Raw genomic sequence first — 23,712 nt, 5'->3', positions numbered from 1 at the left:
ACCCACAGTAGGCAGGTCTCCCCATCTCAATTAACAAAATCAAGATAGTGCCCCATAGACAAGTGCACAGGCCAACTTGACCTAGACAGTTCCCATTGAGACTCCCTTCCCAGGTGATTCTAGACTGTGCTGAGATGGCAAAGTAACCATCACAACAACCAAGTTCAACTCTCTTTACTGAAAATTTTATGTATTTTGAATCATTTAATGCAACCCTCCTGGGTATTTGCCATCAGAGAAGAATAAGCCAGTAACTAGTTAAGAGAGACCAAAGAGTAGATAGTGAATTCTGACCCAGTATTGATGTATATAGCCACCCCCATCCTGTCTGCAAATATTTGCTAATGACAAATACAATAATCACCAAATAGATAAGCTCAGGTATTGGACATTTTCTGTTTGACCCTCCAGATTAATTCCCAATCTATTCCCTCCTAGATCTTTACTTTTCTTTGAAGATCTCCTCTAACCTCCCTATCTAGCCATATAGCTTTCAGAGACTCTGTATCTTGGTTTCAGAGGTGGGTGGGTAGTTAACCTTTATTTAAGGCAACTGATACACATCCCGCCCCACATGGATATAAGACCTAAGAGATCAATGAAACACAACCCTGGGAGCATGTGAGCAAATGTTGTAACTATCTCATTTGTGTTGACAGAGAGATGAACTGCTGGTCATTGCCACCAGGAGATGAGGCTGAAGCTGATCTTCCCTATAGTGGAGATAGAGACATCTCAAGGCCTGATCCCGCCATTTGAGCCCTGTATATAGTTAGATGTACAGCTATCTCCACCAAAGCCTTTTCAGTGAAATTCCTCTGCTGAAACAGAATTTTCTGCCACTTGCAATCAGAAAGTTCTAATGGATACATCTGTGCTTTGCCTGTGTTAGTTAGGCTTGGCCCCTCTCCCCATATTAGTTTACTTAATCCTTACGATAATCCAAGAGGAACAGGTGTTATTAACTTCATTTTGTAACTAAAGCAACTGAAGCTCAGAAAAGCTAAACATTTTCCACTCCCAGCTAGTGTTTTGTATTAAAATGCAGCTCTAACCTCTGCACTGTTCTCTAGGCATGGGTTGTAGTTAGTGTTACAACATCATGCCCCTTTCTCAAAATTTCATGTCTTCACACCTTTCTTCCCCTTCTCACCACTCCTAATTCACCTTCTCTCTCCTCTCTGCTCCTACATTTTGACTTCAGGAACACAAGGAGTAGACATTATTCACTTAGAGTTAGTCATTCTTCTTCTGGAGGCAGGGGGCTGGCCTTAATGACCACTGTACTCGTGGACAACACACTGGGTGATGACAATTCTTTCTTTTCAGGCACTCATCTATTCTTGGGGACTTCTCTGACAACATCTGGATGGCAGGGGGTAGGGTGGGGGGAACCTAGGCTGATAGGCACCCTGCTTGGGCTTGGCATTTTGTTGCTTGGGCATTTGTATGCAGCCAGTTGTGTTTGAAACCCTGCCTCTTTCTGACTTCACTTCCTAAATATGCTGACATGCCTGTGAGCCAAAGCAAACAGGTTCACAATGCTATGCCTGGAGAATATTCCCCTTTGAGTACAGCTGGCAAAACAAAACTTTCTCCAACCTGCGGAGAGGACCTGCCAGCCCTTGTATGATCAAGACATGGGCCCTTGGAGACCTCATTGGATTTTAATAGGAAATGGTTTCAACTTAGCTATCATGGTGTGTGTGTGTGTGTGTGTGTGTGTGTGTGTGAGAGAGAGAGAGAGAGAGAGAGAGAGAGAGAGAGAGAGAGAGAGAGAGAGAGAGAGAGAGAGTTTTCATGGTCATTTCTTCCTGAGTTAAGAAACCCACAGTGAAAAATGACTAATGGTCACTAGCCTGCTATAGACAGGTGTTTTCTATAAATGATCCTCCCAACAGCCTTTTGTGGGAGCTACGGTTGGTTTCCTTTTTACAGGAGGAAAAATTGGGGCTTGGCAAAATTAAAGTACTTGCTCAATACTCCCCAGCCACAAGCAGCAGAGACCACATATAACCCAGCAGTGCTAAATCCCAAACCTGCCACTGCTAGATCTAACCCCACTCTCCCCTCTACATCATTATGCTTCAGTTTTGTTTTTGTTTTTATTTATTTATTTATTTATTTATTTATTTATTTATTTCCTTACTTACTTATTTATTTATTTAGTGAATCCAACATAGTATTAAGGAGCCACTGGAGGGACGGGGGTTCTAATATCTTCCTTGCTCTGTGAAGTTCAGCAAGCTTGTTTTCTTCTCTGAATTTTAATTTTTTTAACATATACAAAATGGAATGACAAAGTATTTGTTTGACAAAGAAGTCATGAGATTAACAGTGGTAGACATTTACATGGCAAGTATACTTTTGGGCAAGGCCATATGTAGACACAGCCAGTTCTTTGGAGTCAACTTAGGTTCAGCTCTAGTTTGTACCTATTATTTCACAAAGAAGTAAATTGAAAACCTTCATTTCCTCATAAATTAAAAAAAAACAACCTAGCATCATCATGGTAAGTCCTAGCACAGCATCTGCTGCTAAATAGAAATTTGTAAAATGGTATCTACTATGGATAGCATATGGATGTCAATTTCTAGTATAAAATACTATGGCTAATAATTTTGGTTCCTACTGGAGGTTACTGCTCCAAAAGGTTGGTTCTCAATGGAGTTAGAATAGGATTTAAAATGCTACTGTACATGCAGCCCTCTAATCTCAGTATTCAAAACCAACAAGTTCTATTTTCCTGTTTGTACAATTAATAAATATTTGCCATAAGAACTTTGAAGGGAAGGGGGAACTCAGATCAATATCAGTATTATTTAATCTGTGTTGATAGATAAATACCCCATTTCTGTGCTTTCATGTCTGTTAAACCATTGAAAGAAAGAACATGTTAAATCTCATAGTCACTGTTAAGGCTCTACTGGGATAACATGTATGTCACTATGGCTTCAATTGAATAGCTAACACAATTCAGAAGGCTTTCCACCTCGTTCAAGGAGCTAGGATAGGGAAGGGAAATGGTGGGCTTATTTTCTTGTCTGGGGCAAGTCTGTAGACACATGATTTGTTCCTGTCCAGTGGGACCTGAGAAGAAATCTACTGGGGTAGAAAAGGGCTACGGAGAATAGAGAGATGAAAGTAAAGATTGTGTGTTGTTGGTAATTGTTGTATTTACTTGAAAGCTAGGAATAGCCACGGGTGAACTGACTCCGTGGAAGAAATTCCCCTGGCACACCAAGAACAGTAGAATAAAGCAATTAAAGATAGTTGGGCCATGATATTGCCAAGCTACTATGTTTGCCATCCCTAAACCTGTTTCCTATTTGGATATTTAATTTAAATTTTGTCTTCTGTTCTGGCCCCTGTAAGCAACCAAATCACAACTCAGCAGTCTGTCCGCCTTCTTGCGAGATTTGAGATAAGGTCAGTCAAAGTTCTGCCCAAAGTGAATTAATACATTCTGGAGGAGATTAGCCATCAGTAGGAGCTGATAGACAGATGGTTCTGAGATTTGAGGAATTTCCAAATACTATCCAGGTGGCTCACAAGTACACACAGCTTATGAAGGCAGTAACTTAATCAATGATCTGATAACCCAATTTTCTGAAGAAACAATGAGTCAGCTCTAAGGCAAGACTTGACTGTGCATACATGAAGGAAGCTTACATAGCAAGAAACCACCAGGGCTTCACGGCACTGGGTATTTGGTTCCCTCCAGGAAGGGAGGGTTTGCAGCAGAGCACAAAAAGTTCATTAGACACTGCTGAGACATGGACAGCCTCTCTCAGGAGACTATCTGGTTACCTTTTCTCTGATGCTATGCACATCAAAGAACCTTCTGATGACTTATTCAGCTCCTCAGGGTCCTACATGGAGAAGTCAGCTCCTCAGGGTCCTACATGTGTATTCAGTGGGGGATTCAGGGCCACTGGGGTGTCTGCTGCCTGTAACAAAACAGGGCAAGAATATAGTTGTTGATGCCTCACAACAGAATCATTACCCTACTTTGTGATGGGACACGTGGCCTCAACACTGGTACTCAGTATTCACTGGGAGCTTTGGCTTCTAGTCTCATGAAACAGCACTACTATTGGTACCCAGAGAAGTGTGTGTGTGTGTGTGTGTGTGTGTGTGTGTGTGTGTGTGTGTGTGTGTGTGTGTGTGTGTGTGTGGGGGGCACATATTAAGATAGAAATATTGGGGATCACCCATTATAAAGTTCTCCATTCTCCCCTTTGCTCCCTTCATTTCAGTGACCTGGCCCCACAGTGTGCTACAGCTTTTCCACAGCTTTCTCTCATGCTGACCCCCTCTTTGGACTTCCCTACTTCCCTAAGTCTTCCTTCCTGTTCTCCACCTGCCCGGCTCTTTCTTAGTTCTCTAAGAATCCTTAGCACTGGTACTTCCCCTATGGAGGCCATCTTTGTTCCTCACCCAGTTCAGACTGTCTTTCTGGTTGCTAGCAACCAGTTCTTCAGTGAATGTACAGCCATGTACAGCCATGCACTTACTTGCACTTTTTCCTTATTATGATCTTTCTTTCTAGATTATAACCTCCATGAAGGGGGTTTCTTGTCAGTCTCCTTCTCCAGCATGTTCTCAGTGCCTCACACTGAACAGGCATGCAGTATTACTTGTTGAATTGAATGTAAAACATTCAATTCCCATGACATTAATAAAATCGTTGGCCTCTTTGCTAATACTGCAAAGAGTCTGTATAGTTTTGGTCAGTCCTGGGTGGCTAGACAAAGTCAGGCTGTGCCCTGCTACCTTAAGGACTAACTAACTCTGAGTTCTCACCCTAGTGGCCTGGCCTAGGCATTGCAAGTCCATTTCTTTTATTTGAGCATTTTGAAAGATGGCTTTCCTTCATGGGGTCAAATTGACACTGGATAGGAAAACAAGTAGGGAGAGCAGCAAGGATAAGAAGCCCCCTGACAGAACCCTTTAGGTTTAATTTGTCAGGTGACTTAAGAACAAGACAGGTGTATGATTATGATGTAGCCTGACCCAAGACATCGTCTTGGTTCCCACTTTTTCATCAACTCTCGGGCTGCTTGAAATAGCACTGGTGATCTAAATTAAACCTTTTTGTTACTGTTTTGTTTACCGAGCCTCTTTCCCACTTGTGTGTCAATCTGGTATACATATTTCCAATACTGACCATGTCCCTGCCCATTATTCATAGCACACCGTGGACTGGATGCCACTGTATAAGCTGACCCTTAACTCTCTCTCATTTCACCCCCTCTTTGCACAATTTGCTTTCCAGCCTCTTCAAACAGATCCCACAAGTTGTGAGCCCCCCCCCATCACATGGTGCTTTCATGCTTTGAATCCGCATTTCTCTGTCTGGATTGGTCCAAATGTCACTTCTGTGAAAGCTTTCTTTACAATGGCTTCTTCGCCCCTCACCTGTCATTCCTTCCTTATAGCAGGCATTTCATACCTCCCTCTCCGGTACCCTCTCTCCAGAGTGAGTTTCTTGCAGATAAGGATAGTAGCCTACTCAACGTTAGTAGGGCCTCAACATTTAAGGCCCCTGATAGGGCCTTAAAGAGATCCAGGCCCAAGTGAGCACCTGATCTAGGATGTCTGAGAGTCCAAAACCAAAAAAGAATCTGTTTTACAAAGTTAAAAAAGAGTACTTCCACTTCTGGGTCCTTCTCAGCTTCTTTTCCTCTTCTTTTCCAGGAGACTAACTGATCCAGCAAAAAGTGGTTTATAGAGGTAAAGGGCAGGTTGGATTGGAGAGTATTTGTTTTTCCTCTGCTTGGTCAGTACAGTTCTTTCTGACGACAAAGGACCCATGTGTTGGATGATCAGTGTGATTCCTGTCTCAGCGAGCAAATACTGAATATTAACTCCTAGACCCCAGCAATGCAGCTAACTACAGAAAGTCCCCTTTGTCATTACCAATAAAGTTAGTTGCATGTAGTAAAGTTGCATCTGGAACTACTCTCTCTGCTTCCTGGATCCTTGCTGATCCCCACTGCTAAGCCTAATGTTTCAGATAGACTTGTTTTATATGAGAAGACCTCTTGCATTAGTGAAGACAGGAAGGGATGACTAATCCAACAGCTTAATTTTTTAAGGAACACTAATTGAGAAGTGGGTTTTAGGACTTTGTTATGGGCCAAGTTCAGCTTTTGGGGGAGTATCTTTGATTCCTTTTGTATTATGCACTAGGGCATGGATGAAGTATATTCCATTAGAATAAATTAAGATCTGGAACTAGGTTGAAGGAAGGTTTTAAGTTCACTTGTTTATCCAGTTATCAAAACATTATTCTATGACCACCCACTATGTGCTGGGCATTATACTAGGAACACAAGGATCGTCTGACTAATAGACAGAGTTTTAGTTTTGACACACAGACATTCACAGATGCTCAGATTTTCACATTTTTCTAAGTGTGATGATGCTCCAAGGGGGATTATTCATTCCACAAGAACATGGAATCATAAAGGAACATTTTATAGAGAAGGTACCACTTAAGACAAGTGTTCTAGTTACTCTTCTGTTGCTGTGATAAAACACTCTGGGCATAAGCAACTTGGGGAGAGAAAAGATGTATTTTGGCTGCACTTGTAGGTTGTAACCCATTGTCAAAAAAATCAAAGCATCAACTCATACCAGGACACCAAAGTAAACTTAAGAGAACAGGTGAGAGTGATCAAGGGAACCAGAATGAAAGTCTGACCAAAAGGAAGAGCAGAATAATATGACCAGAAGCTTGGAAATCTAAAATGACAAGACCCAGACTCAGACAAATAAACTTCAGATGATGACCACGTGGCATCTGATTTGGGTCAGAGCTCTTAGAGGGTAAAATAAAAGATAATACTATCTCCATGTGGACATCCCTATTGCTTGAACAAACCCTCTGTCACAATAGTTAATAGTTTATCAATTAATAATACATATATACATTTATATAACTAAGAAGTGACTAATGACTTTATATGCCACTGGCTTCATCCTGAGTGCTGCCTGAAGTATAACACATTGAAAGTTCATAATAGAATTGTGTGTGCAGTAATTAGCTGATTTTCTGCTGTTTAAAGTTTACTGGATATCATTGTTGAATTTCTTCTATTGCCATTATTTTTTTTCTACCTCTTTGGGTTAGAATAGTCAGAATTTTAAGAATGTAATTCAAAATATTAGTTGAAAGGGACAAATGTGGATAACCTTGAGGACTCTTTTTTTTTTTTTTTTTTTTTTTTTTTTTCCTTTTTAGTCAGATGAGTGGCGTGGCATTTCTGCATTGTGCTGTTGTTGTCTGGGCCTAGTCTAGCACTGTAGGCTATCAGTTCCCAGCCTGTATACTTTTCTACTTTGCACTTGTTTAACTTCCAGAGCCCCACCCTGAAGTGCTTCATTGTCCCTTTGCTATTCCTAAATATGGTCAAAATCAACTCACCTTCCGGGTTGCTGACACCAGCAAATTTACTGTTTGACAAAAGTGCCTTGGCTCCCAGTAAGTCTTTGTTTAAAAAGTATGGAGCCCGTCCAAGCCCCTGCAGACCTAGATGTACTCCTGAGAAACTGTATTTGGATTTACCACCACAGGCACTCCTGAACCTGTTGAATACTGGAGCACTGCTAATGAGCAAACAGCCAGGCTTCAATTAGTGGTTGGTGAAGTGTTTCTGGGTATCAAATTGCTTTTGCTGCTTGATAATCTCAGCAGCTCACAGGAAGAAAAGGAACCAGGCAAAAACTATTCCCTTGTTAAATACAAACTTGTTGATAACCTATTGTATCTGTAGACACAACCCAAGTTTTCAGTCTCCCCAGAGCTGAGGTTTAGATTATGGATGCATTGGGCCCATTACAGATGTAATCAGTGTTGGGCCCACACTTCTCTTGTGAATTTGCCCCCATAGCATTTATTATAGCATCTTCCTAGACTGGCTCTATAATTATTTAAGCCAGACAGATTATTTTGAAACAAACTAAGAAATAAACATGGACTCACTTCATGGGTCACTTCCTTGGTACTGGGGAGAGATGAGGGGTGGGAGTGGGAGCAAAAGGGAAAAGGGAAGGAGGGAGGGTTGGAAGAAAAGATCACCCAGGCTTCAATTTAGTTTGACTCTTCCTAAAGTCTTTGCTTCTAAATTACTAAGTTTAGAATACAGTAATGTTAACCCCAGAAACTTAGAAAACCTTCAGTATATAGTTTAGGAATAAGAGTACCAAAGGGAAAGGAATTCAAGATTTTTTGAAACCATTATTTGAATATTTATTGTGACAAGAACGCTGTTATAAATATGCACAAGCAAAGGCCATCTTTCTCTAGGAATTGTCAGATTCCAAGTTGGAAGGAGACATCTTCTGTAAAAACTTGCATGGGTTTCTGCTTTGAGAAGAAGCATCTATTGCTAAATCTCTATGATTATAAACGAGCACAGCACATGCCACTTGATATAGCTCTAAACTGAAGTGCCTGCTTTCTCTCTCCCTTTGCAACATCCCTGTTTTCCAGCCTCTAGAAACACCATAGCATCTTCTGGTCAACAGTCTGGACTTGTGAGTTGCTGCGGGAGAGAGTATGACCCTATGATAGCATGCAGGGCATCTATTCCTACAATCAAACAGAGAACACAGCTTTTACTCTAGCGAATTTGACATTCAGCTGTTATTCCATCTAGCTACTATTATCTATGGATAATGCAGCAAAGAGGTTGGGGGCTACTTTTCAATAGTTTATTGTATTTTCTTAAATATCCTTTCTGGAAATTTTCAGAAACAAAACATAAAAAAATTATATACTTTATTACAAATGGTAAACTCAGAATGCTTCAAATCTCTTATTTACAAACAACACTGGGCAGGACACCCAAACAAACAAACATGGAATAACTTACAAAGGCAGGAAGCTGTTTATTGACAGTAATCAGCTTTCATCAAATTAAAAAAAATATATATGTACATACACAGTTGAGGAAGGCAGGCCAGGGGAGTTCATCTGCAGTCTAGCCTGGCACTCACGAGCCTCCCTCCCCTCCCTAGCCCTCCCTGCTTTGTGTTCTTAAGGAGCACTACAGAAGCAATCTACAGTCTCTATTGCAGTTTGTAACCCCTCCCCGCCCCCCTTTAATACTGAATGAGATCGAATGTTAGGTCCATGCAGTTCTTGGTCAATGTTAACGAAAAGTCCATCGTTCTGGTCTCGCGGGCACAGCCCGATCGCAAAGCCTAGCAGCCAACAGGCCGCCGCTCTCTGGCTCCATGCCAAGGCAAGGCGCGCCACGTCCTTCCCACTCCAGCACACTGGGGGCGCCGTCAGGACGCAACCCAGTCCATCTCGTGTACCCTTGGCTTCGGTACTCGGGCACTTTTTTTTTTCTTTCGCAACCAGTCAAGTTCTCAAGTCTGTCTTTGTTATATTTTTTTTCTTCCATTGCCCCTCAGCCCTGACACTCTGTCCTCAAAACGTTTGCAACTGCTGCGTTAGCATGAGTTGGCACCCACTGTTAACGTGGTTCATGACTTTCTGTTTAAGCTGTGCCACCTGTTCCCTGAGCATGTTGGCCGTGGACGCCAGCTCCGAGTTTTGCGCTTTCAAGGTTTTCACTTTTTCCTCTAGCCGGGCGATCCTCTCCAGCTTCCTTTTCCGGCACTTGGAGGCGGCGATGCGGTTCCTCATGCGCTTCCTCTCCGCCTTGATCCGCTCCTGAGACTCCATGTCGATGGGGGACAGGGGCGGGGTCTCTCCCGGCATCTCGGGCACGGTCTGGGGCTCTTCCTTCAGGGCCTGCAGCCGCGGGTGCTGCACCGGGATCTGTTGGGGCAAGTGGTGCGGCGGCTGAGGCGGCTGCTGCTGCTGCTGGGGCTGCGACGGAAAGGCCAGCCCGGCCGCGCCGTAGGAGGGCGCCCCGCCGCCGCTGCTCAGCGCACCCGGGTTGAAGTTGCTGAGGTTGGCGTAGACCGGAGGCTCGCTGTGTAGGCTGGCGCTGTAGCCGCCGCCGCCGCTGGCGCCGGCTACCGAAGCCACCGCGGGAGCCACCATGCCCGCACCGCTGACCGGCTGTGCCGCCGACGTGACGCTGGGCAGCGTGTTCTGGCTATGCAGTTCGGCCAGGGCGCGCACGAAGCCCTCGGCGAAACCCTCCTGCTCGTCGGTCACGTTCTTGGGGCACAAGAACTGGGTGGGGGTCGGCGTGGTGGTGATGTGCCCATTGCTGGACTGGATGATCAGGCGCTCCAGCTCGGGCGACGCCAGCTTGAGCAACCCAACGTCGGGCGACGTGAGGAGGTCCGAGTTCTTGGCGCGGAGATGCGGCTTCAGGTTGCCCACCGGGTCGGCCAGGTTCAAGGTCATGCTCTGTTTCAGGATCTTGGGGTTACTGTAGCCGTAGGCGCCGCTCTCGGACTGGAGGAACGAGGCGTTGAGGGCATCGTCGTAGAAGGTCGTTTCCATCTTTGCAGTCATAGAACGGTCGGTCAGTTCACGCGGGGTTCGTCTGGGCTGCGCGCTGAAGTTTCGGGGCCGCAACAGCGCGCTGGGAAGCGGGGGACACCCGCGCGTCCCTGCGTCTGTGACAAGTAAAGTTTGTCTAAGAGCGCGCGCTCCGGTCGGCAGTGCTCCCCCCCTGCGCCCTCCTCCCCAGCTCGCTCCAGGGAGCGCAGGGTTAAGGTACCGCCTTCACTCACGTTGGTCGGCTCCCGCGCGCTGCCGGGCTTTGAAAAGTCGCGGTCACTCGCGGAGCGCTCTCGGGTAGTAGCAGTTCCTCGGAGACCGCAGACCAGCTCCAGCGACAGCAGCTCTCCGGCGGCGCTGACCAGTCGTCACGGAACTGTCGGTGGAAGCCCGCGATCGGGCTCCGCCGCCCGGACTCCGACAACTGTCCCCTCCTCCGCTGTGAGGGGGAGGGGGACGCTCGGCGGCCGCGGCTAGCGCTCGCCCAACTTCAGCCGCCTGTGCGAGCGGGGCTGAGTGTGGGTTCTTCCTCTTCTCCCCTTTCTTTACGGTCTCGGGGGCAGCCTAAGGCGCTGAAAAGGTTTGCAAAAGTTCGCTCCGGGCCACTTGTTCCCGGTCTTCTGGGTCAGGAAAGTTGGTGGTCGGCGTAGCCGCTCGCCTATTTCCTCGCTCGGGCAGGCACCGCTCTCGATGCTGTCAGCAGCGCAGGGACTTGCGAGCTGCTTCTCCGGGGAAGGCGGGAGAAGGGACTCTCCAAGTGCTCCCCAAAACACCGGTGCTGGAGCCGCGGGCGCTGGGTCCAGGTAGTCGGTGAGAAAATGAAGACAAACAGATGAGCAGCCCGGAGTCCGCGGCCGTCCAGATTGGCCGAGAACGTCCGTCCTTCCTTCCGTCCGTCCCGCTCTCTCTCTCTGCCTCTCTGTCTGAGCGCGTTCCTGCCAGGACGTCTCTGCCACACTCAGTGCAACTCTGAGTCCTTCTTATCCAGCCTGAGCTCAACACTTATCTGCTACCAGTCAACCCCTAAAAATAGCCCATGATGTCACCCCAAGGCCTTCCCATTGGCCTGCGTCGCTCTCAGGGGGGCGGGCCCGCCTGTCGCCATGGAGACCTCACCCCAGAAGATTCTTCTCTGGGCCCGCGAAGGCTCACGGGATGAGGTAATGCTCCGCTGCGCTCCTACAGTTGGGCCCTTCTTTCTCCTCCTCCCTCCCCCTCCCGCGCGGCGCTCAGGCTTGTGTTCCCGGGTTCCCTCCCCGGCGCGTCTTTCCCGGCCCGCCCGGTGCATTGTGGGCTGACGTCTTGGTTTGGCTGTCTAGTGACGGAGGCTGCCGGGTCGGCTGGACCCTTGCGGCGTCTGTCGGAGGCGGGCTCAAGTTCAGGGTTGGGGACGGGGATCGAGACACCGGCATCCAGAAAGCTGGGGAGGCTCGCTAGTGGCCCCGGGCGGAAGGCCTGGGTGGGGAGTGGAGGTGGCGCGCGCGCACGCACGCACACACAAGCACACACACACACGCACACACACGCACACACGTGAAGGGGCTGAGCGACCTGAGCTCCAGCAGGCTCTGCACCCCCACACTTCCGGGAGGCAGCGGCGCGGGTGAAGATGGTTGTGTGCGCCCCGGGTGCGGGAGCGAGAAAGTGTGTTGAAGTTGAACGGGCTTGAGTGTCCCTCCCACGTTGAGCACGCGTGGAAGTTTATCTCTTGGTTAAGTTCCAGAGGAGGATCTGTGCCGCTGTGTGCTCTACCTGGAAGCTAGAGATTTGCGGTACTAAGAACCGACTCGTCAGGGTCCTCGGCACAACACTTCACCCTCTGGAGACATGCGGGGAGGGGCTCGCTTTGCCTCAGAGGGACGCGCTTTCTAGACGTGAAATAAAGGGGCGACCCCAGCATCCATGGGGGTCAAAATCAACATTTAAGGGTTCAAAACTCAGGAAACCCCAGCGATCGCCTTTGCCCGGGCGCGTCTCGCGCATACGCAACCCGCGCCCGCCCTACCCCCCACCCCCCAGCTCCTGATTTGCTTCTGGGAAAACAAGTCTTGAGAGCCGCCGCCGACTCGCCCGAAAGTCACGCTGCCTAAGCGGGAGTCCCTGGTAGAAGCAGGCTAAAGTCTCCCCTCCCCGCCCGCTGGTGGATTCATATCCTGTGTGGCCTCTAGGAAGCGCTAGACACATGTAAGTGGTTTTTGTCCTAGGGTTCTGCTATCCGACCTCCATTCTCCACCACTTAGGACTAAAGAGGTGGCAAGCTCGGTTCTCTCATGGCCTAACTGCAATCTCGGAACTTCTCTGAGCTTTATTGGCCTCATCTGCAAGTAGAGCGGATGAGGTCCACCGTACCGGGCTGCCAGGCGTTAGTATTACCTTCCTTGATGCCGGTACTAGAAGCTGGTCAACTCACTGTCCCCTTCCCTGCCGGCCTCGGCATTCCCCCTGGGCCTTCCCGCCGTACCAGGCTACAGGGCTGTGATTTGGCAGGAACTGGTGAGCAAGGTAGCAAAGGGCTGTTAGCCAGCTCTTCCCCAAGCCTCCTTACAGCCCAGGACTTGAGGTTTGGAGTTGGACCTTAAGTCCGGAGGTTCTAATTCGGATTTTGCTGCCTCAGAACTCAGCCCAGGGTTTGTATCCTGGAGCCCTAAGATATTTTGCCTTGAGAATTCAGAACCCAATAGCAGCTGGTATCGGTGGGAAACTGGCCAGCTCTTTTTCACTCCGTGTGCTCACTTTGCTTTCACTCAGGCTGCAGAGGGTAACTAACTGGTTGCTGCCAGCCAAGCACTGACCTTTGTGGGGGCAGGGTAGGGCAAGGTTTCTGTGAAGTCCAGATCCATTTACTTCTCCCAAAGAGAGAACGAGTTCCCCTAATCGTTTTTGTCAAGGAGCTCATATTCTCCATGATTTATGACAACAGTAATAAAAATAAGTTTTATCCATTAAACACCCACTATCTACCAGTTAGTCCAAGCAGTTTAAGTATGCTGTTTTTTCCCCACAACCATCTTGAGAGGCATACATTTTTACCTCGACTTTACACAGGAGGAAATAATTCCAGAAAGTACATGTATCTTGTTTGGGCTACACGGACGGCTGGAAAGTGACCTTAAATCTGTGTTACATTCCTTTGTATTTTCTCCACTCTGGCAAACTTTCCCTCACAGCCTTGGTTATCTGCTTGGGAAGTGGTGCTGATGCCATAGAAGTTGCTCTCTTGTTTCTGTATTTAGAAACTCCCAGGCTTAGTCTGCCTCCTGTTGCTTAGGAGGCTAATTTTCTACTTAGGTTAAGAAATAGTACATTTCATTCAAGGCGAAAAGGATGTACTCTTGTCAATGCCTCTGCTTGCCAGCCGCAGTGAACTTCCTCTTTGCCTGGGAGAAGGGGTTTTTCAGCCAATGCTCTCTAGTCTCATCTCACTGGAAGCTCAGTTGGGAAGGGCTGGGCTATGCTACCCTAAACCCATCATCCCAGAGGCTCAGTCAGTGTGTTATTGTTTCTTGCTCCCTCCCACTGCTTGCCCATTGTGACTGAGCAGGGAACTCTGTCCACTGTCCTGCTTCTCACTGGTTGTGACTGAAGTGGGAACTCAGCAAAGCTCTGACTGGCTCTCAGTGTATCCACCTGGAAGTGGCACCTTTCTTTCTCATATGCCACTGGCCAAAGTCAGTCACAGGGCCATACCTGAGACTGAGGGTCTGAAAGGGGTCCTTCCTGCCTTCTTTCCTTCTTCAAGGGAATCAACCCCAATTCCCCTTCAGTTACAGCATAAGTTCACATCCAGGCTTTGAGAGACAGTGTATAGAGAGCTAGTTACCCTGCCCCACCCCCACGCCCCACCCCTGGATCCCATTCAGCATATATGATGGGACAGAGACAGAGGCTTTGCTCCACTTGGGAAGGAATGGAACTGAGGTCAGGGTAGATGCTAGCCCCTGAGTGTTTTCAGGATTCCTCTCCATCCACTCCTGCAAATAGGGCCTGGTTCTGCTTATATGGTCCGTTTCTGTGACCCTGGGTCTGCCTTCAGTCTTCCAAAGACTTAATGAAGGCCTGGACTTTAAATATATATATATATATAAGGGATCCATTGTTTAAGTCCAATGGTCTTTTGTAATGCAGGTTGATTGTAATTCCCACACAAGTGTAGTTTCTTGTCAGATACAAGATATACTATGTTTCAGTAGCCACAGCAACTGTTCTTTTTCTGGTCCCATTCCAGTGGTTTGCCCTGTTTCTTTGCTTTCTTACTCTTCGGCCTCATGTTCTACTCATCTCTTTCCTCTTGCTTTAGAGTATGTTAGACTTAGAAGTTGTACCTTTCTTTTCCTCTCCAGAGTTTAATGAACATCTTAGAGTATATTGAGGGGTTGTTTTGGTTGGTTTGAGACAGGGTCTTGTTACAGCCCAGGCTGGCCTTAAAGGCCACCCTCTTGCCTCTAATTCCCAAACGCTGAGATCACAGTGCTCACCATCATGCTCTGTGTATCTTGAGAGTTTTAACAATAGGTTCTTACCCCCTAAACAGATCCTTGCTTCAAGGTTGACTTCTCTAGGCCCTTCCTTATTTTATTTTATTGGGATTACCTCTGTTCAACCTGCAAACCCCAAATTTTCTGATTTCCTATTCCCTTTCGTTCCTATTTACAATGTGGCCCCATTTACCTTGAACTCATTTCAGAAGTCACCTGCCAATGCTCCTGACCTGATGTTACAACCTATTGCTTTCTCTCATTAGGTTTTGTTCTCATAAGGCCGGCCCTATCTGTAAGATAAGTTGTGCCAACTTGGGAAAGATCATCACAGTTGGGCGTGTGGACTATTGACATTCCCTTCTTCAAAGGAGGCATGGACAGTGTCATTGGACCCTCACCAGAGTACCCAGTCACTCCTTCTTGTCACTTGAATGCAGTTTTACCCTAATTGCATGTGGCCGTGGGGTCTCAGGGTATGGATGGATTATATAGGCCGGGGAAGGCTTAGGGAAAGAAAGAGTCTGTGCAGCCATGGCGGTAGCTATCATCAATGCTGGTGCAGACCTTGCAGCTCACCTGCTTTAGAATCTCCTACAATCCTGCCTGTAACGCGCCATCATGTTCTGTAAGGAAGCCTAATGAACTAATTGGTTTCCCCGGTGAAATCTGGTAGAATTGAACTTTGATTTGTTGGTGGAACCTTAGAAGTTGGAGGTTGGTGCTGCTTAGTTTCTCCCACATCCACTACCCCACCACGTGGGTGGGAGGAAAATTCTTGTGACAGCCTGTGTTCTTAGCTGTTTTTCTAGTCTAGATGAATGTTTGGCTTTTAAGTTTTTTGTTTTTTGTTTTGTTTTGTTTTGTTTTGCCATGTTTTAAATGAGTCAGGTCAAGTGCAGTTATACTGCTATAACAAATAGCCCTAAAACATCTCAGTAGCTTATAAAGAAATTTACTTCTTGCACACTGTATATGACTGGGTTCAGAAGGGCTGTGCTTAATGTGTTCACCTAGTCTGTAGAAGGTTTCATCCTGAATTGTGCTTCCAGAATCATCAAAATTACCTTGGTGGGGAAAGAATGCATGGGTCCCTGCTGACTTTAAGAGCTTTTTCCAGATGTGATGCACATTATTGAATTCATAGAGTAGAGGCTGATATGAGTCACAGGACTCATGCCTTAAAGGGTGCAGGGACATGCAGTCCCACTGTATACCTAAAAGTCAGGAGCTTGAAGTGCCCACTTCTGTCTAGGTGAGATTATTGCTGTGGAAGCCATCCACAAATCTTGCTGGATTACAGCCACAGGGTTAGTTCTCGCTCATGCTACGTGTCTACAGAAGGCAGCTCTGTCTGTACTTGTACACACATGTTGGCTCTGGGACACAGGCCAACAGCATCTTCATTCTAAACATTGCTGAAAGCAAAGAGTACACAAATCTTAACGCTTCTACTGAAAGCAGTTCACGTGGTCAAGTCTGACGTCATGTAGAAGAGAAGCAAGTATTTGTAAATAGAGATGCAATCCACCACACCCTACAGTCCACATTCCATCCATTCCTCAGAGTCTCAGCTACTCCAAACATTTTATATCCTTCCTTTTATATATTTTTAGTCTTAATCAAAATGTGAACTGGTTTAAGACGTGGCTCAGTGGCTAAAGGTGCTTGCCATCAAGCCTGACAACCTTAGTGTAATCACTAACACCCAAATGCTAGAAGAAAATGGACTCCTCCCAGTTGTCATTTGACCTACACACACACACACACACACACAAATAAATTATATTCTATATGAACTATTAATTCTTCAAGACCAAATCATCACTCCGCTGAAAACGTTCCCTATCAATCTCCCAGCTCACTCAAATAGTTTTTTATCCTCTCTGGCTGCCACCACAGTGGGTACGTACCTGGAAGAGAGAATGCCCATCACTTTTGAATATCTTCTTCAATCACTGACTCGAAACCCAGAAATGGTGCCATTCTTATTTTGTATCTCTAGTGCTTAATAAGTGCCTGGCACATGGAAGGATAAAGGATGCTTAGTAAAAGCTTATTGATGGATTTTTTTAAAAAAAAATTAGCCTTTGCATGTGGAATTATGGGGTGCTTTAATAGTGAAGTAGAAGTATGCCCTGGACTTAATTGGTAATATTGGATCATGGCAAATTCCCTACCTGGACAGGTTAGTCTGGGCCTCTCTTCTGCCCCTGTTTGTCTTTGTCACGTTAACTACCCTTCTTCCTTCTTTCCTCTGTCTTTCTATACTGCTATACCCTTACCACCCTCCAACTTCTCCTCATAACTTTATTCTGAACCTGTTTTTCTTCAGCCACACTGCCCACTGCTACATCAGTTACACCACAATTAGAAATTAGTTTCTAAACTTGAGTGACTTGTGACAAAAGGTTGATTTTTTTTTATTCTTGCTTCATGTCTATCAAGGTTGGTAGGGTCTCTAGTTATATCACCTTCCTCTGGGACCCAGGCTGGTGGACTCCCCACTTCTAGGAACCCAAACAATCTCTTGATAGAGGGAAAAAGAGTTTTTGAAGACTCGTGTCTGAACAATTACATGCCTTAGCTGTAAAATGTTACATGTCACTTTTCATAGTTTCACTGGCTAAATCTGGTCCCTGAGCCCATGCAGCTATCAGGGAAGCAGGAAAGCAAAGAGCTGGTAATATGTGGTGACCAGTAATAATGATTTCCACTCTGGTCTTGGGTTCCCCAAATGTGACAAGTTGTTTGTTCCCCCAAGAGTCTTTATATCGTACCCCACCCATGATTGTCTGGTCCTCAACTGATTTCTCTCTTTCTTTGGGTATTTGTCTAGATGAGGAAGCATTCAGTGGCATCCCTAATGTGATCACCTCCAACCTAAACTATCCTCAGCGCCCCCTCCCCATTTACATACTCTTCAAAAGTTCTTATGGTTTCCCCTTCTTTCTTTGTTTCTTGAGTGTAGGGCCAGATGGAAGTGAGACCCAGGGATTAGATGGACAGGGCAAGGGATAGATTCCCTAGCTGGAGGGCAGATCAGGCACAAAGTCACATCAGGTTTCTTGGTACTTTACCACTGGCTTGTTGGGTCTGGGTGGGTAGATACAAAGTGATTCCTAAGGGACAGGGTAGCATTGCATGAACTGCCTTGGAAGTGAGAATTATCTGCTGAGGTAAATATGCTTGGGTCCTTCTGCACTCAGCAATTTGGTCGACCACTTTCCTGGCCTTGGGGAGTAAGTAGGCATTGCGAAGTGACAATGTGGAAAGCTGAGGCCATGACCATGATGGTGATCTCCTCTTAGCAATGAAGTTTGTTATTTGGCATTTCTTTGTATCATTGGGTTTCTAATTTTTCTCTTGTGATCTCTTTAACCTAACCCAGCAGGAAACAGTGCCTTTGGTGTCTTTAGTATGCTGGGCAGCTAGCATGGTGCTGGGCACAGAGTATTAAGTAAATCCTGGTGATTCATCAATGCTCCTGTTGGCACAAGAAGGTCTGTATGACTGACAGTCACCATTGCCCTTGTGGTGATCGAAGTCCACACAGAATATTCATAAAACCCACATACCCACTAAGTAGCCCAAGTCCCAGACATCGTCTTCCAACTTCTGACCTCCCAGTACAGGTAGCATCTTCATGCTTAAGTGCTTGTAGTCTTGAAGTGTAGGACATGATCCTGGGAGCAGTGATGTTCTAAGTAAGCACTGCTGAGCAGAAGCCATGGTGGAAAAGTTAGAAGCCATTATGGCTGACCAGTAGAGCTCTGAAGAAAAGATAGGTATGTAGTGAGGGGCCTGAAACTGTGTTTCATGGGGAAGATTAGGAGAAACTGGCCTTACTTAGCTGGGAGGACTGTGGGAATGATTGAGCCCTTTGAAGAGCTTTCAGATAGTGAGGCAGTGGTCTTGTGGGAGAATTGACTTACTCTAGATGTTTGAGATCACAGCTGGGGTAATGGTTAGAAGTTAGTGGAAAGCCTTTGCTGTGTTCAAGCAAGAACTTCTGGAGCAGTTTGAACTCAGTAGAACAGTTGCATACACCTAGAGCTGAAGTTCTGACACTAGACACATTTGTTGTCTGTGTCCAAGATACTCTGCCAGACTCCTTTATGATCTTCTCTGTGAGCCCATACTAATTACAGCAACTCTCACCACTGTCCTGTTCACAGAAGTCGTCTCACATAGTCTTGTTCATAGTCTATCCAGTGATGTTCACCAATATTCGTGGTTCTAGATCTGACCTCTTTTTAATATAAAATGTATAAATCTGGGTGGTGTTTTCATGCTGACTGAACATTATTGATGTGGGATGTCCTTCTGTATGTTGTGAATATGTGTTGCTTTTATTGGTTCATAAATAAAGCTGTTTCAACCAATGGACAGGCAGAATATAGCTAGACAGGAAATCCAAAGAAAGAGACAGGGAGAAGGAAGATAGAGTAGGGGAGATGCCGTGTAGCCGCCGGGGAAGCCAGATGACAAGGCATCACCAGTGAGCCACAACCACGTGGTGATACACAGATTAGTAGAAATGGGTGAATTTATAAGAGAGAGATAGCAATAATCCTAAGCCACTGGCCAAACAATTATAAATATATAGTAAGTCTCTGAGTGGTTATATCATAAGTGGCTGTGGGAACCTGGTGGGCAGAGAGAAACCTGTCAAGTGGGACTGAGCTAGACAGAGAAAAGCCTCCTGTTTACATTTTATATCAAAGCAGCTACTTTCAATATCTATAAACTAAAATTCCATGTATTTAAAATCACTGAAGAAGACTGGATTTGTCCATCTGCCCTGGGGCAGATGGTCCTTCTCCTTTCTCACTGGTCTATACAGCTAGTCTGTGTTGTGGGCTTCTTGTTGAACAGGTGTTTTAGCCAGTACAAAGAGGACAAATGTAATGTGTATACATTTACAGGGTTGCTTCAGAAAGTCTTCTCCTCATAGTCCCTGGTAATGCAAGGGACTTCAAGGACACACAGAAGAACTGAGCCACAGTGGAAGGATGTTCACTGATTTAAAGTAGTCCTGCTGGACTTTGAATGAGCAATCAATTTCACTGTACTGGTCCACTGGAATTTTGAAGTAAACGTGATAATGTCTTCTTATTCCAGTTGGTGCTATTAGGACATCCCCCATAAGAAGAAGTGCTGGATTGAAGTTGGGGCTTTTGTCCTGTCTGTCCCAGCTTGAAAAGAAAGAAGATGGTACTAATATATATTCTGTTAAGCTCCTGTTGAGTTTATAAGCTTCATGAGACATTTTAGTCTGGATATTTTTTTCTGGATTTAATCTTTGAGTGGGCATGGATTGAAATGCCAGGTTCTTTTCGGGGGAGAGGGAGATATCAGAATACAAGTATCATATACTGTTAAATATTTTATTAATACAGTCAATATTTTTTAGTGTTTATTGTCTAACAACTGGCAAGCATTGATAAACAACAGTTTCGGGGCCTGCTCGCTGGTTGGGGAATAGCAAGGAAAATGGGTAAGAGGGAAGGTAAGATGAGCCCAGCTTGATAATGCTCTGAGTTACAGGATTCCTGGGTGGAAGGGCCTCTGTCAAGGATAGAAGTTGAAGAAAGTGCTTTGGAGAAACTGGTTAATAAGAATCTTCCAAAATAAGTGGAAACAGCCAGGAAAGAGAAGAGGAAGAGGGGATGTGTTCACGAAGGCCTAGTAAATGTTAGGACCAGTGTAAAATGTAAAATGAATGGGAAGGGGGGACTTGGGATATCTATCTATCTATCTATCTATCTATCTATCTATCTATCTATCCATCTATCTAGCAGACTTTGTAATGTGGTCGGTTGTCATATGTAAAGTGTCTGTTTCCCTAGGTGCAGATGTTCACAGTCAACAAGATGTTGACACTTGTGATATTTGTTTAGTTTCTACTTTCTTCATTATGCTACCTGCTTTGTCTCAGAGTTTTCTACAGTGAACATGTATTACACTTACAATTAAAAATAAAACCTTTTTCCATCTGATTAGCTGTGACTCTCTCCTCCATCCTTTGATGGGTCTTTAAAGAAGTCTTCTGAGAGAGCTGGGGTGCAGAAGTCATTCACAGTGACGGTGGCTTTAAACTGTGGGAGACACCTTTCATTCCCTTCATCTCTTCATTGCATTTGCCTCTGTGTGGCTTCTAAAGAATGATGGTGGTTTTGCTAATCACAGACAATGCCTGGTGTGTTTGTGTATATGGAGTGTGCAACTTGGAAAAATCAGGACAAAGATTCCATGATACTTCCCTACACAGAGGATGGTTCTCAGTCCACTGGGGTGCAGGGACTTATCTTTTCTGTGATACTGTTATGTCCTTTCCTACTGATTTGGCTATTGAGGGGAGGAGGACAACTGTTGATGTTATAAAATGTCAGGAAGGCCACTGTTGCCAGTAATTCTTTCAATCCATATCTTCCTTCAGCATTCTGGTACATGGCTAAACCATGAGAATGATTCCGATGAACATCCAAACGCTTGGAAGTCTGGAAGCTCTGGATCAACATTTTCTGTCTTGTGAATAGCAATGAACAACCTCAGAGATTTAGAACAACGTGAACGTGTTTTCCGTGCTTGCCAATGTCCAGCTTCATCCAGGCCAAAATGTCCACTCTGAGACACTGCCTGGAAGAGCCCTGCCTGAGATACTGCTGTTGTGTGTAACAGGAGAGAGAGAAGTTATATCACCGAGTGACACTTCAATCTTTGCCCAGAGGTCACTGCCCTTCATCTTCTATTGGCTAAAGCATGTCACAAAGATGGGCCTGACACAGGAGAAGAATGTGGGATCTGATAAGGAGGTCAGCTGATATTTAGCAATATGAATCTTGGATTCTCTATCTAGAACATGAAAATAGGTTGAACAAACTAGATATATAGTTTGTTTGAATGTTATAATTCAAACCATGGAGTCTCATGTAGCCACTTTGAAAAGTGAATTGTCTTGAACATGTGAGCTGACCTGGAGGAGCCCGTTGATGGCTTTAAGTGAGCAAAGCAAGCTGGTTTTATTTTTGGATAAATTGAAAAAGCCATAAGCCAAGCATGGTGGTACATACCTGTAATTCCAGCACTCATGAGGCTGAGACAGAAGGATTGCTACAAGTTTAAGGCCTTCCTGGTCTACACAGTGAATTCAAAGCTCTCAAAAAACAAAACAAAACAAAACAGAACCCAAATCAAACCAACTTAAAGTGTATGTATGAGTGTACTGGTATGAGATTATTAATAAAAATGCCTCGTGAGCACTTATTGTGGACAGCATTGTATTAAGTGTTTTGTGTTTTTGTTTTTAACATATATTTGCTCATTTAATCCTGGAATTAGAGAAAAGAGAAGGAAATAACTTGCACCAGATGGTTATTAGCCACTTTAATTGGAGGGGAGGAGAGTTTGCATCCGAAACCACCTTGAATGTGCCTAATCTTGTCTGATCTCAGAGGCTAAGCAGGGCTGGGCCTGACTAGTGCTTGGATGGGAAAGGGGATTTTTCTTTAAAACTGAGATGATTTCTTTAAGTTTGTGTTGTATGAAATGGGTCAACTAACTAGCAATTATCAGGAAACAAACCACCACAAAATCTAAGCTTCATCCAGCCCTGAGCACTTTATTTACTGCTCATTGGCCTGTAGTTGGTTGTAGTGGGTTAGCCTTCCCCAGGTCCCATCCAGTCTTTTCTGCTGTCTACCATGCCTTCCAACCACCCTTGTGGTTTCTAAGTCATGATGGCTTTTCCTGGAATTGCTGGCTTGATGCAGTATTTCACGTATATGTAATATGCAAACTGGATAAGTTGGGTCAAAATAAGGACTTCCTAATGTGCCTCATTCTGGAACTCTGCTTAGAGAGGCAGCCTCTATGGGCACAGAACATGATAGGGCACAGAACATGATAGGTGGGAACACACAGAGCTTTTCAAGGCCCAGGCTTAACTCTGGTGTGTTGTCATTGTCTGAAGCATGCCATGTGGCCAAATTTCATGTCTATGGAACTGGGAAGTCATGGAGGTTGTAAAAGGAAGGAGGGGATATTTTCTGAATAGTAGTCTACCACAGTAAACATGACACAAAGACAATAAAGCAAGAAAAAAAAATACCAAGGAGTTTGTGTTCAGCATTATATGAAGTTGTACTCTGCATTTTGAAAAAAGACAAACTCTGTTATTACAGGGAACACAGTGATGCAAATATGGACATTCAGCCAGAGTACTCACTGCTTGGCATGATCAGTAAAAGTTTAACCCAGTTTGGCTTATGTGTCTGCTTCTATTGTTGCTACTTGTCATAAAGTCAGTCCCAACTTCCAGGCTCAGGCGTTATGATAAGCAGGTGTCTCCTAACTTAGAAAGAAGATGCTTTTGCCAAGATGCTCATTCTGGGTAGGGTTTGTCTACACTTCTGGAAAATGATTTGTCACTGAAATCCCCAGATGTGAGTTAACTGAATGACACAGCACCTCACTGGCCAAAAATGGAATGGAAAGTCAGGTATCATGGGAGGACCCAAGACTTTGATTGTTTCTTTGCATAACCCAGCCAGCAAATATTTTGGTCAGTTGGGAATATTCACTAGGTTCTGAGAAGCTCTTTGAAAACTGCAGTGTCATCTGCTGTTGCTTCCTCAAGCCAAAGAGAACCAAGTGCTTCTTAGAGCAGCCACACCGGAGCCCTGAATCAGCACACCCAGTGATCCAGAACATTAAAGAGCTGGAGAGGTGACTCAGCAGTTAAGAGCACCTGCTGCTCTTGCAAAGGACCCTGGTTTGGTTCCAAGCACCCACATA

At 45.4% G+C, this 23,712-nt stretch overlaps 1 protein-coding gene and 1 long non-coding RNA gene across 2 annotated transcripts; one reads left to right on the top strand and one right to left on the bottom strand.

Moving 5' to 3' along the window:
* Positions 1–8,707: 8,707 nt before the first annotated feature.
* LOC113834001 (transcription factor AP-1) lies at positions 8,708–11,540 on the bottom strand. Its single transcript, XM_027400431.2, has 2 exons — positions 10,672–11,540; positions 8,708–10,554 (listed from the first exon to the last, which is right to left on the bottom strand). The coding sequence occupies exon 2, from the start codon at positions 10,448–10,450 to the stop codon at positions 9,446–9,448; it is 1,005 nt and encodes a 334-aa protein (XP_027256232.1). The 5' UTR covers positions 10,451–10,554; positions 10,672–11,540; the 3' UTR covers positions 8,708–9,445.
* A 190-nt stretch (positions 11,541–11,730) lies between these two features.
* On the top strand, positions 11,731–22,194 carry LOC103159410. Its single transcript, XR_003482237.2, has 2 exons — positions 11,731–12,622; positions 21,356–22,194. It is a non-coding gene; the product is annotated as an uncharacterized LOC103159410 (long non-coding RNA).
* The last annotated feature ends 1,518 nt before the right edge of the window (positions 22,195–23,712 follow it).

This window comes from Cricetulus griseus, chromosome 2, assembly GCF_003668045.3.
Source record: "Cricetulus griseus strain 17A/GY chromosome 2, alternate assembly CriGri-PICRH-1.0, whole genome shotgun sequence".
NCBI classification, from domain to species: Eukaryota; Metazoa; Chordata; class Mammalia; order Rodentia; family Cricetidae; genus Cricetulus; species Cricetulus griseus.
Note: the sequence above shows the minus strand (reverse complement) of the source record. Positions and strands in the feature narration are given on the sequence as shown.

Excerpts from the sequence above, each read along its gene's own strand:
- LOC113834001 (XM_027400431.2), bottom strand. The coding sequence starts at position 10,450 with ATGACTGCAAAGATGGAAACGACCTTCTACGACGATGCCCTCAACGCC.